Source organism: Andrographis paniculata, unplaced genomic scaffold (genome assembly GCF_009805555.1).
Source record: "Andrographis paniculata isolate CXL003 unplaced genomic scaffold, ASM980555v1 Contig46END, whole genome shotgun sequence".
In the NCBI taxonomy this organism is placed as follows: Eukaryota; Viridiplantae; Streptophyta; class Magnoliopsida; order Lamiales; family Acanthaceae; genus Andrographis; species Andrographis paniculata.
The window spans coordinates 1,949,272-1,961,996 of record NW_026137580.1 but is presented as its reverse complement, the minus strand read 5'-3'; the positions used below and the strand labels follow the sequence as shown (position 1 = coordinate 1,961,996).

Here is a 12,725-nt window from a genome sequence, read left to right as displayed (position 1 = left end):
GAATAATTTAGGTTGTTAGTTTTTCTAGAACATCTGAGTGTTTGTCTAACTGCATGTTAGGTTGCTAAACTTTGTGATAGTGTTTGCTTAGATTTTGTGATATAGTTGTTTCTATTTGTGATAATGTGTGCAAACCTATATTCGTAGCTACTTTGTGACGACGTCGAATTTCTTGGTGTGATATATATTTGTCTTTGTGTTTCTGAGTGTTCAAGCATGTAATAGGATCATTTAGTATTAGCGTTTGCTATGTTTTTCTTTGTGGTATCATGACATGTATATACTTTGTACTTAGTTCTAAGGTGGAGTTCGCATGTTGCCTCTTTTTGCATTAAATTGACCATTTTTTGAATGAGCTATTAGTTTTTACAGTACTAATGTTTGCTTGTGAGTACAGGGTTTACTTAACGTTTGTTATGAGTGTAGGTTCATTGTGTATTGGTGAATCTTCTCGAGCAATTCTCATGCGATTTGATTAGGCGAAAAAGTCACTAGGCTGTGATGCATCCATACGGGAGCAATCATTGGTAAATGACTTGGCCGAAAAGGTAGAGAATGTTGATATTTTGGCCCAAACCTATAAACAAAGCCGAACCCACAACCCAAAACCCTTTAACCCGACCCGACCCGGCGCTTTAAATCTCTCCCTTCCATTCTCATTTGGTTCAGGGGATATCGCGATTTGTTTCTCTCTGGTTTTCCATCGCCTTCGTCCTGGCGATTTTTGGTGAGTTTTGGGGGGTTTTGATCTCTTCGTCTCATTCTCGTTCTATTCCTTCCGGTAAGTTGTTCCTTTGGTGTTCTTCGTGAGGTTCTTGGGGAAATCGGTTGATTAAAGTTAGGGTTTTAAGATCGAGTCCGTTGGTTTGGAGTTTAATTTGGAGGCGGTTGTGTTAGTCCTTAAATGAGTCTTAGGTTGTAGACTGAGTCGTGAAAATAGTTTTTCCGATCGTCTTTTTCGAGTTGCTTGGGAATTGCCAGAGAAAGGAGTTCGCTGGAAGTCACTGCCGGATGAAGGAGCCTCCGCTGACCGTTGCTGCCTTGTTGCCGCACCGCCGCCTGGGTTTGTTCGCCGGAGGAAGAACCGCTGGTTGGCGGTCATCGTCTGTTGAAAAAAACAAGGAGTTTAATTCTAGTTCTAATTTCAATTCTGCCTAGCTTTATAGTTTTGGTTAGATATCAATTTTAGAACATATTCTTATTAATGTAATTTGGTGTTTGACATATAAGTAAAAACACTACATTTGTGCTGGACTGAACGTATATATTTTTTATTTACTCATATAAAATTAATAATTTACTATAAAATATTACTTTTTATATTATTAACATATTTTTATATATTTAATTTTATTTATAATTATTAAATATATTTTTTAAAATAAATTTTATCAAAAATATAAATATTAATTGGAGTGAAACAAATCAAAAAATATAAATCAACTAAAATATGACAATATAATTCTTAAATAAAATTAAAATATTAAAACAGAAATAAAAAAATTAATACAATATACTAAATAAAATACTATACTATATTAATACTATATATATAGGTATATCAAAAATTCTAAATATGGTTTTAGATATTAATAATGATTTAAACTTTAAATTCTAATATTACAAAATAGAGAGCAACACCTTAGTAGAAGTAATTTTGAGTAAAGCTACAAAATATCTTGGAGGGAGGAAGTATTCAGCTAGTAAATATACATATTTTTATTTTAGGACGTCCAATTACAAAGTAAATATTTCATTAAATATTTCATTTTTGTTTTCACAACTATTCTTACTTTATATTACATCATTACTTTTACAAAAAAAAAAAATAAAAATAAAAATATCATTATATAATTTTAACTATCTAATATAATTAAAATACTATTATATATATGGACATGGGGTGGGCAGTGGTGACAGCCACTCAAATCACAGTCCCACAACGAAACGAAAAGGAAAGAAAAAGAGTTCCGGCTGGATGGCCCGACCCGAAGCGAAAGGCCACGCCGTACTGGTGCCGTTCCCGGCGCAGGGCCACATCACCCCAATGCTCAATTTGGGGAAGCTCCTTCACCAGAGCGGCCGTTTCTTCATTACCTTCGTCAACACCCACTACAACCACCGCCGCTTCCTCCGCTCCGGCGGCCCCTCCGCCCTCCACGGCCTGCCGGACTTTCGATTCGCCTCCATTCCCGACGGTCTCCCACCGTCCGACGCCGACGCCACGCAGGACGTACCGGCGCTCTGCGCCTCCACGTCGACCAATTGCCTCGAACCCTTCTGCGACCTGATCTCGGAGCTGAATAGCGATGGCGGGCCGCCGGTTAGCTGCATCGTCGGCGACGGAGGGATGACGTTCACGCTGACGGCGGCGGAGAGGTTCGGCGTGGCGGGAGCGCTGCTCTGGACATCCAGCGCGCCGTCGGTGTTGGCGAACGCGCACTACCGCTCATTGGTGGAGAAAGGATACATCCCTCTCAAAGGTACAAGTACTACTGCTACTACTATTTCTTTATATTTTTTTTATTGCATATTACTAGTTCAATACTTTCATTTTATTTGTAACCAAGCTTTGTTCATTTAATAAAAAAATTTAAAATATTTTTTAAAAAAATTACTTTTTTCATCCCCACGTGATTTATCTATATTTTCTATTTTTGTTTATTTTATATAATTTGTCTTTTTTATAATATAATTATACACTTTAATTATATTTTAAATTTTATATTTTATAATTTTTTTATTTTAATTAAATTATTTAATTATCTTAATTTTAATTTATAATTATTTTTATTAATATATTTTTTAATTAAATTATACTTCACCTAAATTTTTATATTTACAGTAGTAATAGACCATGTTTCCTGGGAGTAAGAGAATAATATATTAGATGCACTTTTATTTTTATATTACTTATAAATTCTTAGTACCACAAAAAAAATATCAAAACATAAAATAGACACAACTGATTTGAATTTGATATACTAATACTCCATTTTGAGTTAAAATAATCCATTTGGTTGAAAATAGCATATTTTTTATAGTATATTAATAAATTAATTATATTAGTTATAATATTTTTTTTTTTAATCTTTTTTATATAAGTGGTATTATTATTTTTTTAATAAAAATTAATACATGATTAAAAAAATTAAAATAGGTATTTAAATATTAGATTTCAATCATATATATAATGTGAATATTATTTTGTAAGTAATAAAATTTTATATAATACAAATAAATAAAAGTTTTATTTATTTATTTATAATTAATATAATTAATTTTATAAATAATAAAAAGTTTTAAATATTATATTAATTTATATTTTTTAAATGAATTTTAAAATGTTAAATTTACCAAAATTAGAAAAAAAAAAAGAGGAAAAGTCATTTTATATAAAACGAACTAAAAAAATAAGAGATCGTATGTAGCGGGGACAAAAAGAATATTTTGTATTGTAAAATAATATATTTTGTTGGTAATAATGAGAAATGAGAAGTAAAATTTTTTATTTAAAAAAAAATAAAATATAAAAATATAAAAAGAAAAATGTTTTTGATTTGTTCTCTTTGTATTTTTTTCTCTTATTAAATTAGAAAAGTCAATATTTACTTTTCATATAAGATTAATAATAAATTTTAGTTTGAATAAATCAAATTTAATTAAAAAAATTAATATAACAAAAATAATTTTTATTCAAAATTAGACTGCAAATAATAAAAAACAAAATAAAAAAAAAGAAAGAAAAAACAACAATAACAAAAAAGTCCTTTATGATTCCCAACAAAATTTTTAGGTACAATTATTAATAAAAATATACTATTTTTATTTTCATAAAATATAATATTATATAATATTACACAAACCAAAAACTAAAGAAATCCTGTATACTTTTAAATATCATATAAATATTTGATATATTATATTTTAGCAAATTAGTATTCCCTCCGTCCCACATACTATATCCATGTTGCCGTTTCTGTCTGTCTTATATACTATGTCATTTTTCTTTTTCGAAAATAATTACACACTTTAATCTCATTTTAAACTTTTTATTTTTATTTTTTTTAATTTTAATTAAACTAATTAGTTATCTTAATTTTAATTTATAATTATTTATATTATCAGATAATTATTTTCACTAATATATTTTTAATTATTTACTAATTACATCGCTCTTAAAATACCGTTTGTACAGTGTAGCAGATACGGTACGTGGAACGGAGGTAGTATTAATAATAATATCAAATTTTACAAAATATATATGTCGATTTAAATAACCTGGTTTTAGGCATTTGACAATGCTCATAACCATAATGCCATCCAAAAGTCCACTCAAATTTGTTCTATGCCAAAATATCCAACAATCATTAATGAAATTGATATTATTTGTACGATTTTAAGTAATTTTTTGTTAAAAAATATTAAATTAAAATATTATTATTTAAATAAAAATTGTAATTAAGGTTCTATTTTAAATTATACAACACAAACTCTTTTGAGTAAGATGATACTCACTTCGCCCCAAACACGCAACAACATTTTATTTTTTATTTGTCTCAAACTTACTGCAATACTTTTAAATTTAAAAATAATTAATGCTCTCTCCGTCCCAATATAATAGTCTTTTTTACTATTTTTGTCCGTCTCAAAACAATAGTCTCGTTTCCATAAATAACCATATCACTGTATAACTATCATTACTCTTTCATTATCATTACACAATTGTCACTACCTTTTACAGTAATACACTCACAAGGGCAAAAATATCTTTTACCTATATTTTTTACTCGCTATCAATATAATATCAATATTCTTTAAATCTCGTATCAAACACAACAAAGACTATAGTTCTGGGACGGATAGAGTAATATTTATATACATATATTAATATACACTTCACTTTATCCATCACATCACTCAAATAAAAAAATAAATAATCATTTTTCTCTCCAATCATATCACTTAATATCCAAATTATCTCAAATTACTATACTAAATACTCTCCACCTAAATTCCTGTGTCAAATACAAATATTGCACGGTGTTTGAGACGGAGTGAGTATTATAATAATAATATGTATAGTATGATCCATCGGTTTCATTCGGTGATCTCTGTTAGAAATTTTGGCGGAAAATAATGAGATTATCTTCTTTTATCATAAAAATAAAGAGCCTATATATAGACAATACAAAATAGACTCCATAAACTTAAATCTAAGTAATCTAATTTATGAATAATATCAAATCTAGATATAAATCTACTAAATTTAAAACTGAATATCTAAAATATCTCAACATCTCCCCTCAAACTCAAGTGATATAACAGAAACCAAATTGAGTTTAATAAGAATTTTGAACATAAACGCAAAAAAGAAAACATAAATAAAAATAAGAGATAAGGCTTAAGGCTAAGTCGGGGATGCAATATGTATCAGGAAGATATAGGGAAGGGGAGGACGCAAGACCGGTGTGGGTAATATGCATTGTAGTACCATTGGCAGTATGTATAGGTGGTAAATGGGAGACAGGGGATATATAGGTCAAGTTACGAGGGTTAGAGGTCATATGGTGACAACAACCAGAACCAAAATACCAAGTACATGTACCAGGAGTGGTAGACATAGCAGAGAATTGGTTTGCATAACCTGTTTGATGATGGCTTCTATGTCGTGAGGATTGTAAGGCGCATGCTAAGTCTCATCAGTAGTAGCAGCCATAATCGTAGAAAATGTAGTCGAAGAAAACCCACTAGGCTCCCGAGGTTTGGGAGCAAAGCTACCGTAATGTCTAGGAGCAAAACTACCTGAACGTTGAGATCTTGTGGGACAGACCAGAGCAATATGGCCACGCAGATGACATGAGTGGCACTTAATCTTCGGACAGGTAGACCAAGTGTGATCAGGAGATTTGCAAACTCGACATCCAGTACGAGTAGATCGGGACTGGCGAGACACATCTAAAGCAGAATCAGAACTCGGTGTCTTAGCCAATTGGAGACGGGTTTCCTCAAAAGTAATCTCCTGAATGGCAGCATCAAGAGTAGGCAATGGATGTCGATGTAGGAGTGAGGCACGAACAGCCTCATATTCAGGTTGAAGGGCCATTAAGATCTGAATAAGGTCAAGATGGTCCTGACTAATTTGTGACTGTCGGAGACGATAACAAATAGATTGAACCTGAGCAAGAAATTCATTAACAGACTGACCAGGTTGCTGTCGGGCGGAGCTTATCGTGGTCCAAAGTTGATAATAATGAGCAAGACCTGTAGTCTGAAAACGAGCAACGAGGAAATCCCATGCCTCCTTTGCAGTATCAAAAAGAGTCAATTGTACTTGAATCGCAGATACAGAAGTATTGCGCAACCAAGTAAAAATCTGATGATTCTTACTATCCCAATCTTCCAATTTGGCAACATAATCTTCATGCTCCCGAGAGGTGGGATCAACATGCACAAAAGGAGATGGAGAGACAGGTGGTCGGATATCGCCAGTGACAATTCGCCATAACTTCATACCAATCAAGAAACTTTTCATAGACTGCATCCAAAGATCATAATTATCGCCGGAAATATAGTAGTAATAGGTAAATAAACGTCCATACGCTCCATAACAAAAAAAAAATGTATAAAAATATGTGAATCACGAAATCAAAGCCCAAATAAAAAAAAAGTAGATCGAACAATCCAATAGGTAGCAGTCGCAAAACGAGATCAACTTCGATGACAAACCAACCACACCACGACGTAGGGAACAAAGCAGGAGGCGGCGACCGAAAAAAAAAACGACGACCGGAGAAGGGCGGACGATGGACGGTGAACAGCGGCAGCGACGACTAAGGTTTTGGTTTTGGAAAACCATGCTCTAATACCATGTTAGAAATTTTGGGGGAAAATAATGAGATTGTCTTCTTTGATCATCAAAATAAAGAGTCTATATATAGACAATACAAAATAGACTCCATAGACTTAAATCTAAGTAATCTAATCAATGAATAAGATCAAATTTAGATATAAATCTACTAAATTTAAAACTGAATATCTAAAATATCTCAACAATATCATTTTTATCATTTTTGTTTATTTGAAAATAATAATCTCTATTTTTATAATTAATCATATCATTATAGATTATTTTTACTTTATTATTACTATAAAAACACTACTATTTTTTATATTTAAATTAAAATAATTTTACAAGAATAAAAAATATATATTTTATTCATTTTTTCTATTCTTCCGTGCCCAAAAAAAATAAACCCATAGTTATTTTGGGAGGTAGTATTATCCATGTTAATTATACCTAAAATACTATATACTCCTATAAGTTATATTTATATTCAAATATTTATAAAATTAAATTAGTAGCTTGTTTTTACACTAGCAATCTAGATTAATTATTATATTCTAAAAATCATCCAAAACATAAAAGCTGCTATCTAGGTATATTTCAAAATTCAATAATACCTTTTTAATTAAAACAAATTAAAATTTTCAATTATTTCAAAACTCTTATTATTATTATTTATCTAAACAAAACCTAAATTGAAAAGGTTTTCATTTAAATGTAAAATGTATCGTTTATTAATTATCACTTTCAACCCTACCTTAAAATTATACCAAAAAAATAAAAAAGGATATTCAAGGCTTATTTTTATTTTATTTATTTTATTTTTATCTCAAATAAAAATTAATATTATTCAATTCACAAAAATTTTAATCAAAATAAATTATTTTTCTATAAAATATAATTTTAACTAAAATAAAAAAAAAATCACAAAAGTTTTAATCAAAATAAATTATTTTTCTATAAAATATAATTTTAACTAAAATAAAAATAATAATAATAAAGATTTCAAACTTCAAAGAGTAAGTGGCGGAGGTAGAAGTAGGGCTTAGGGGTGTTTCTCCGTCTTAATTATTTGAATTTTATATTTTTTATTATACAGTATTTGTGTATTTTTAAAAATTTATATAATTGACTGTTTCTATAGATTTAATAAAAGTATTATTATTTATATTTAATTCAAACACTTAAAAAAATTAGTTCAGATATTACAAGTATTTAAAAATATTTTTTTAAAAAAAAAAATCAGAAAACAAACTAAAACCTTTGTTGTAATTTTTAATTTTTTTTTTATTATATTATATAATTTTAAAATTATTATATATTCCTTTCCTCCCAAAACTATAGGTTGGGTTGTGTTCAACACGAGATTTAAGTAAAAAGTACGGATAAAAGACCTTTTTGTCTTTGTGAGTATATTAGTGTAAAACGTAGTTACATTGTGTAATAATAATAAAAAAATAAGAATAGTTTTATAGTGATATGATTATTTATGAAAATAAAACTATTATTTTAGTACGGATAAAAATGATAAACAAAACTATTTTATTCAAACGGAGAAAATATTATTTATATAAAAAAAATTCCGGCCCAACCAAAAAGATTTTCTGATTCCGTCAAAGTCAAAGATACCCATAATATGCAGGCAGACAAGGTGATACGGTTAGGAAAACATGATAGCAGTATGCTCCAATGCCGTTTGGATACGTCACCCAATAGATATATATATCCGTACCCATCCACACCAACTCGATCATTGTTCTTTCGCCTTATGATTTACATAATTTGTTTTTATTTTTTATTTTTGTGCATTTTATATAATTTGTTTTTTTTAAAAAAAAGAAAATTGATTATATATTTAAATTATATTTTAAAATTTTAATTTTAATTTTTTTAATATTAGTTAAATTATTTAATTATTTTAATCGTAATCTATAAATATTTTTAGTAAAAATTTAGAAAAGAAATATGTATATATATGAGATGATTTTGATATTTTTATTCTTTATATATAATGTATAAATTAAAATGATATATTTGTAATTTATGTAAAAATGAATGGTATTTTAATATTAGTGTGTGATTATTTTTATTATATTAAAAAATAGATATTTTTGAGTGAGATAGAAAAATTAATTAAAAAAATACATTAAAAGAGTGTTTGGTACAGAGAAATAAGACAAAAAAAAAATGATTTCATTTATCTTGTTTGGTTGAACCAGAGAATTGGGTAATTGAATAATACAATATTTTTTTTTTTACTATTTAATTTTTATAATTATTTTAAAATTATATTATTTTAATTTTATAAAATATTACATTTAATTTATTATTTAAGTATTTAATTTTTACTATTTCTAGTTTGTTGAGTGAGTATTATTTATCTTTTATTTTATTAATTTTTAATATCTATAAATATATATATATGTATATTTGTAGATATATTTTATTATTTTTTATTAGCATAATTATTTTTTATTAATTATTATATTTGATATTTTTATTAATTAAATATTTTAATAATTTGATATATTTATATATTTAAAGGTTTTTATAATTCATGTATATATGGATTTATGTTATTTTTTATAATTAGTGTATTAAATAAAATTGTATTTATATTTTAATTAATATTTTATTGTTACACATAATAATTATTATAATTTATTAAAATTTTAATAATTAGAAATCTAAAATAATTATATATATAATAATTTATAATTATATTATTGAATAAAAATATTATAATTAATATATTGAATTACAAAATTATTTATTTTAATATATTTAAATTTTATTATATATTATAAATTTATTACATAGTTGTTTGATAAAAATTTTATAACTATGATAAAGTTAATATGATGAATACATATATATATATATATTGCAAGTATAAACTATTTGTTTTTAAAAACTAATAAATAAATAAAGTATGGCTTATTATGAAGTAAACAATTTATACCTATTTCAAAAATATTTAAAATATAAATATTTTTATAGAAAAATAAAAATAAAAATGCATGTACTTACTTAAAAATAATATATTGAAATAAGTATAAATTTTATGATTGTTTTTTATTTTATTAATTATAAGTTTAATATTAAAATATTTTTAAAATTTATTGTACATATGATTGTTTTTTTATATATATATACATAAAATATCTCAAAAGAAATGTTATTCAATAAATTTAAAAATATAATATAAAAAATAGGTAAAATTGTTCATAAATCTTCAGTGGTTTCAAAATTTATGCACTTTAAAAATTGTATGACACCCTTTTACACTTTAAAAAAACGTTGTATGAAATGAAACATCTCTTATGAGATGAGAAAATAATTTTCTATCTATATTTTGTATGAAATAATTTTCTATCTATATATTTTGCATTACGAAGAATTGCATTAACATTTTTTATAATATTTACATAATTTTCTATACCTTACATAAAAAAAAAAAAATAAAAATATGTCTTTACAATCAAACCTTTTAATACTTACTAAAACCCATACATCCTACACAATTTAGTTACAATTTTTGGTCAAAGATAATCTACATATTTTCATGAGAAAGTTTGATACTATTTTATGATTATTGTTTTATATATCCAATTTAAAATGAAGTTATGGAACACTTAATTATAATAAAATAACAATTCCTTCATTCATTCCTTCCCTTAATAATAGAGTATTAACTAATTCCAAATAATATACCTATAGATGCATCTCAGCTCTCCAACGGTTACTTGGACACCATAATTGATTGGGTGCCCGGAATGCCCAAAGATATCCGATTGCGTGATTTTTCGTCATTCATCAGAACCACTGATCCCAACGACATTGTGCTAAATTTCATAATACGAGAGATTGATGCCGCTCCTAAAGCCAAGGCTTTGATCCTCAACACTTTTGACGCTTTAGACAGCGATATCCTCAACTCCCTCTCAGCCATATTTTTGGCCCCCGTCTACGCCGTTGGCCCCCTCAATCTCATGAAAATCACGACTTCATCTCGTCATCTCGATGGTATCAATTCAAGTCTATGGAAAGAGGATTTTAGTTGTATCGAATGGCTCGACCAAAAGGAACCTCAGTCAGTAGTGTACGTCAACTTTGGGAGCATAACGGTGATGACTATTGAACAACTGACTGAATTTGCGTGGGGACTTGCCAATAGCAATAAACCCTTTTTATGGGTCATAAGGCCGGATGTTGTGGTCGGGGAGAAAGCCATGTTGCCGCCGGAGTTTTTGGTAGTTTAATTTAATTTGCTTTTAATATTATATATATATTTCATCTGGCTGCCAAAATTATTTTATTATCTTTTCATTGTCTGTTTAATTCATGCGTAACTAATTGGTAATAAATAATTTTATCTACTTACAATTTTGTTACATTTACTTTGATAAATAATGGGTATAGATCAGCTGCTGATTCGGTCAAGTCGACATGGTGCTGATTTGACCGAATCAACATATGTTATACAGGTAATCAACGTATATTTATACATATCTTAATATATATTATACTCCCTCCGTCCCTTAATAAAGTATCAATTTGTCTTTTACAATATTATACTTAACATGAAAAATATTCTTATATTTGTATAATATTTTATACAAATGTTATTGCAGTTGTATTGTAGAACACTAATAAATGCTTTTTTTTTTCTCTTAAATTGTACTACGAATGAATATAATATTAATATTTAAAATTTAATATCTAAAATGTAAATGAATAACTTGTCAAGAGACGGATAGAGTATCATATATTATACTATGTGTAAATATATATGTCAATTATGTGTATGATATATGTTGATTAGATCAAATAAGCACCATGCTGACTTGACAGAATCAGCACACTAATTAATTATCAATTTGCCACTATCTTTTTACTTACCCCATTATTTTTTATTAATCATTCGATGAATTTTCTATAATACACTTATTTTACTTTTTTCATATTTCACTTTAATATTAAAACATCGTTATTTCTTAATCTATCAAACCAAATTTACTTAATTTTATGAGATGGAAAAAGTATTATTTAAGCGATAAGTTTATATTATATGTACATATACTTTTTTTCAGATAGAGACTGAAGAAAGAAGTATGATAGTTAGTTGGTGCCCACAAGACCAAGTATTGAAGCACCCGGCAATCGGAGGATTCTTGACGCACTGCGGATGGAACTCGACATTAGAGAGCATTGTTAGCGGCGTACCGATGTTGTGTTGGCCTTTCTTTGCCGATCAACAGACAAACTGTCGGTACGCTTGCGTTGAATGGGGAGTCGGTTTGGAAATCAACAACGATGTTAAACGAGACGAGGTTGAGTCGCTCATTAAGGAGCTCATGGGCGGCGAGAAGGGCCGGAAAATGAAGGAAAACGCCATGGCGTGGAAGGGGAAGGTGGCGGAGGCCATCGCCCCCGGGGGAACTTCCTACTCCAATTTCAATAAATTGATCAATGTCCTTTCGAATTAATTAAGAGATATATATATATATATATTTTGCTACTGCTGCTACTTATGTATAAGTGTGTGCTGTGGGGATTTCATACATTGAAATATTATTCATTGCCATTGTACTTATTTCTAGTATGAATTATGTTTATGGGAACTTCGAAATGACTACTTTAATTTATCATGGGAGTTATTATTATTATTATTATTATTATTATTATTATTATTATTATTATTATTATTATTATTATTTGGGGTATATTTCACGTCAAAGTCCCTATAAAAAAAATACCCTGTTCATCCCAAATACGGCGCAATATTTTATTTCGATATAGAAATTTACGTAGATAATACTAAATATAATGTTTAGAAATTACGTAATGTGATGAAAATGAAATATATATTTCTTTT

At 27.8% G+C, this 12,725-nt stretch overlaps 1 protein-coding gene across 1 annotated transcript; it reads left to right on the top strand.

Moving 5' to 3' along the window:
- Nucleotides 1-1,931: 1,931 nt before the first annotated feature.
- LOC127252522 (7-deoxyloganetin glucosyltransferase-like) lies at nucleotides 1,932-12,479 on the top strand. Its single transcript, XM_051276716.1, has 3 exons — nucleotides 1,932-2,483; nucleotides 10,568-11,100; nucleotides 11,941-12,479. Exons 1-3 carry the CDS (start codon nucleotides 1,979-1,981, stop codon nucleotides 12,334-12,336), a joined length of 1,434 nt encoding a protein of 477 aa, XP_051132673.1. The 5' UTR covers nucleotides 1,932-1,978; the 3' UTR covers nucleotides 12,337-12,479.
- Nucleotides 12,480-12,725: the final 246 nt, after the last annotated feature.

Excerpts from the sequence above, each read along its gene's own strand:
- LOC127252522 (XM_051276716.1), top strand. The coding sequence starts at position 1,979 with ATGGCCCGACCCGAAGCGAAAGGCCACGCCGTACTGGTGCCGTTCCCG. Across the intron at positions 2,484-10,567 it reads AGGATACATCCCTCTCAAAG|ATGCATCTCAGCTCTCCAAC; the intron begins GTACAAGTACTA and ends ATATACCTATAG. Across the intron at positions 11,101-11,940 it reads TGTTGCCGCCGGAGTTTTTG|ATAGAGACTGAAGAAAGAAG; the intron begins GTAGTTTAATTT and ends ACTTTTTTTCAG.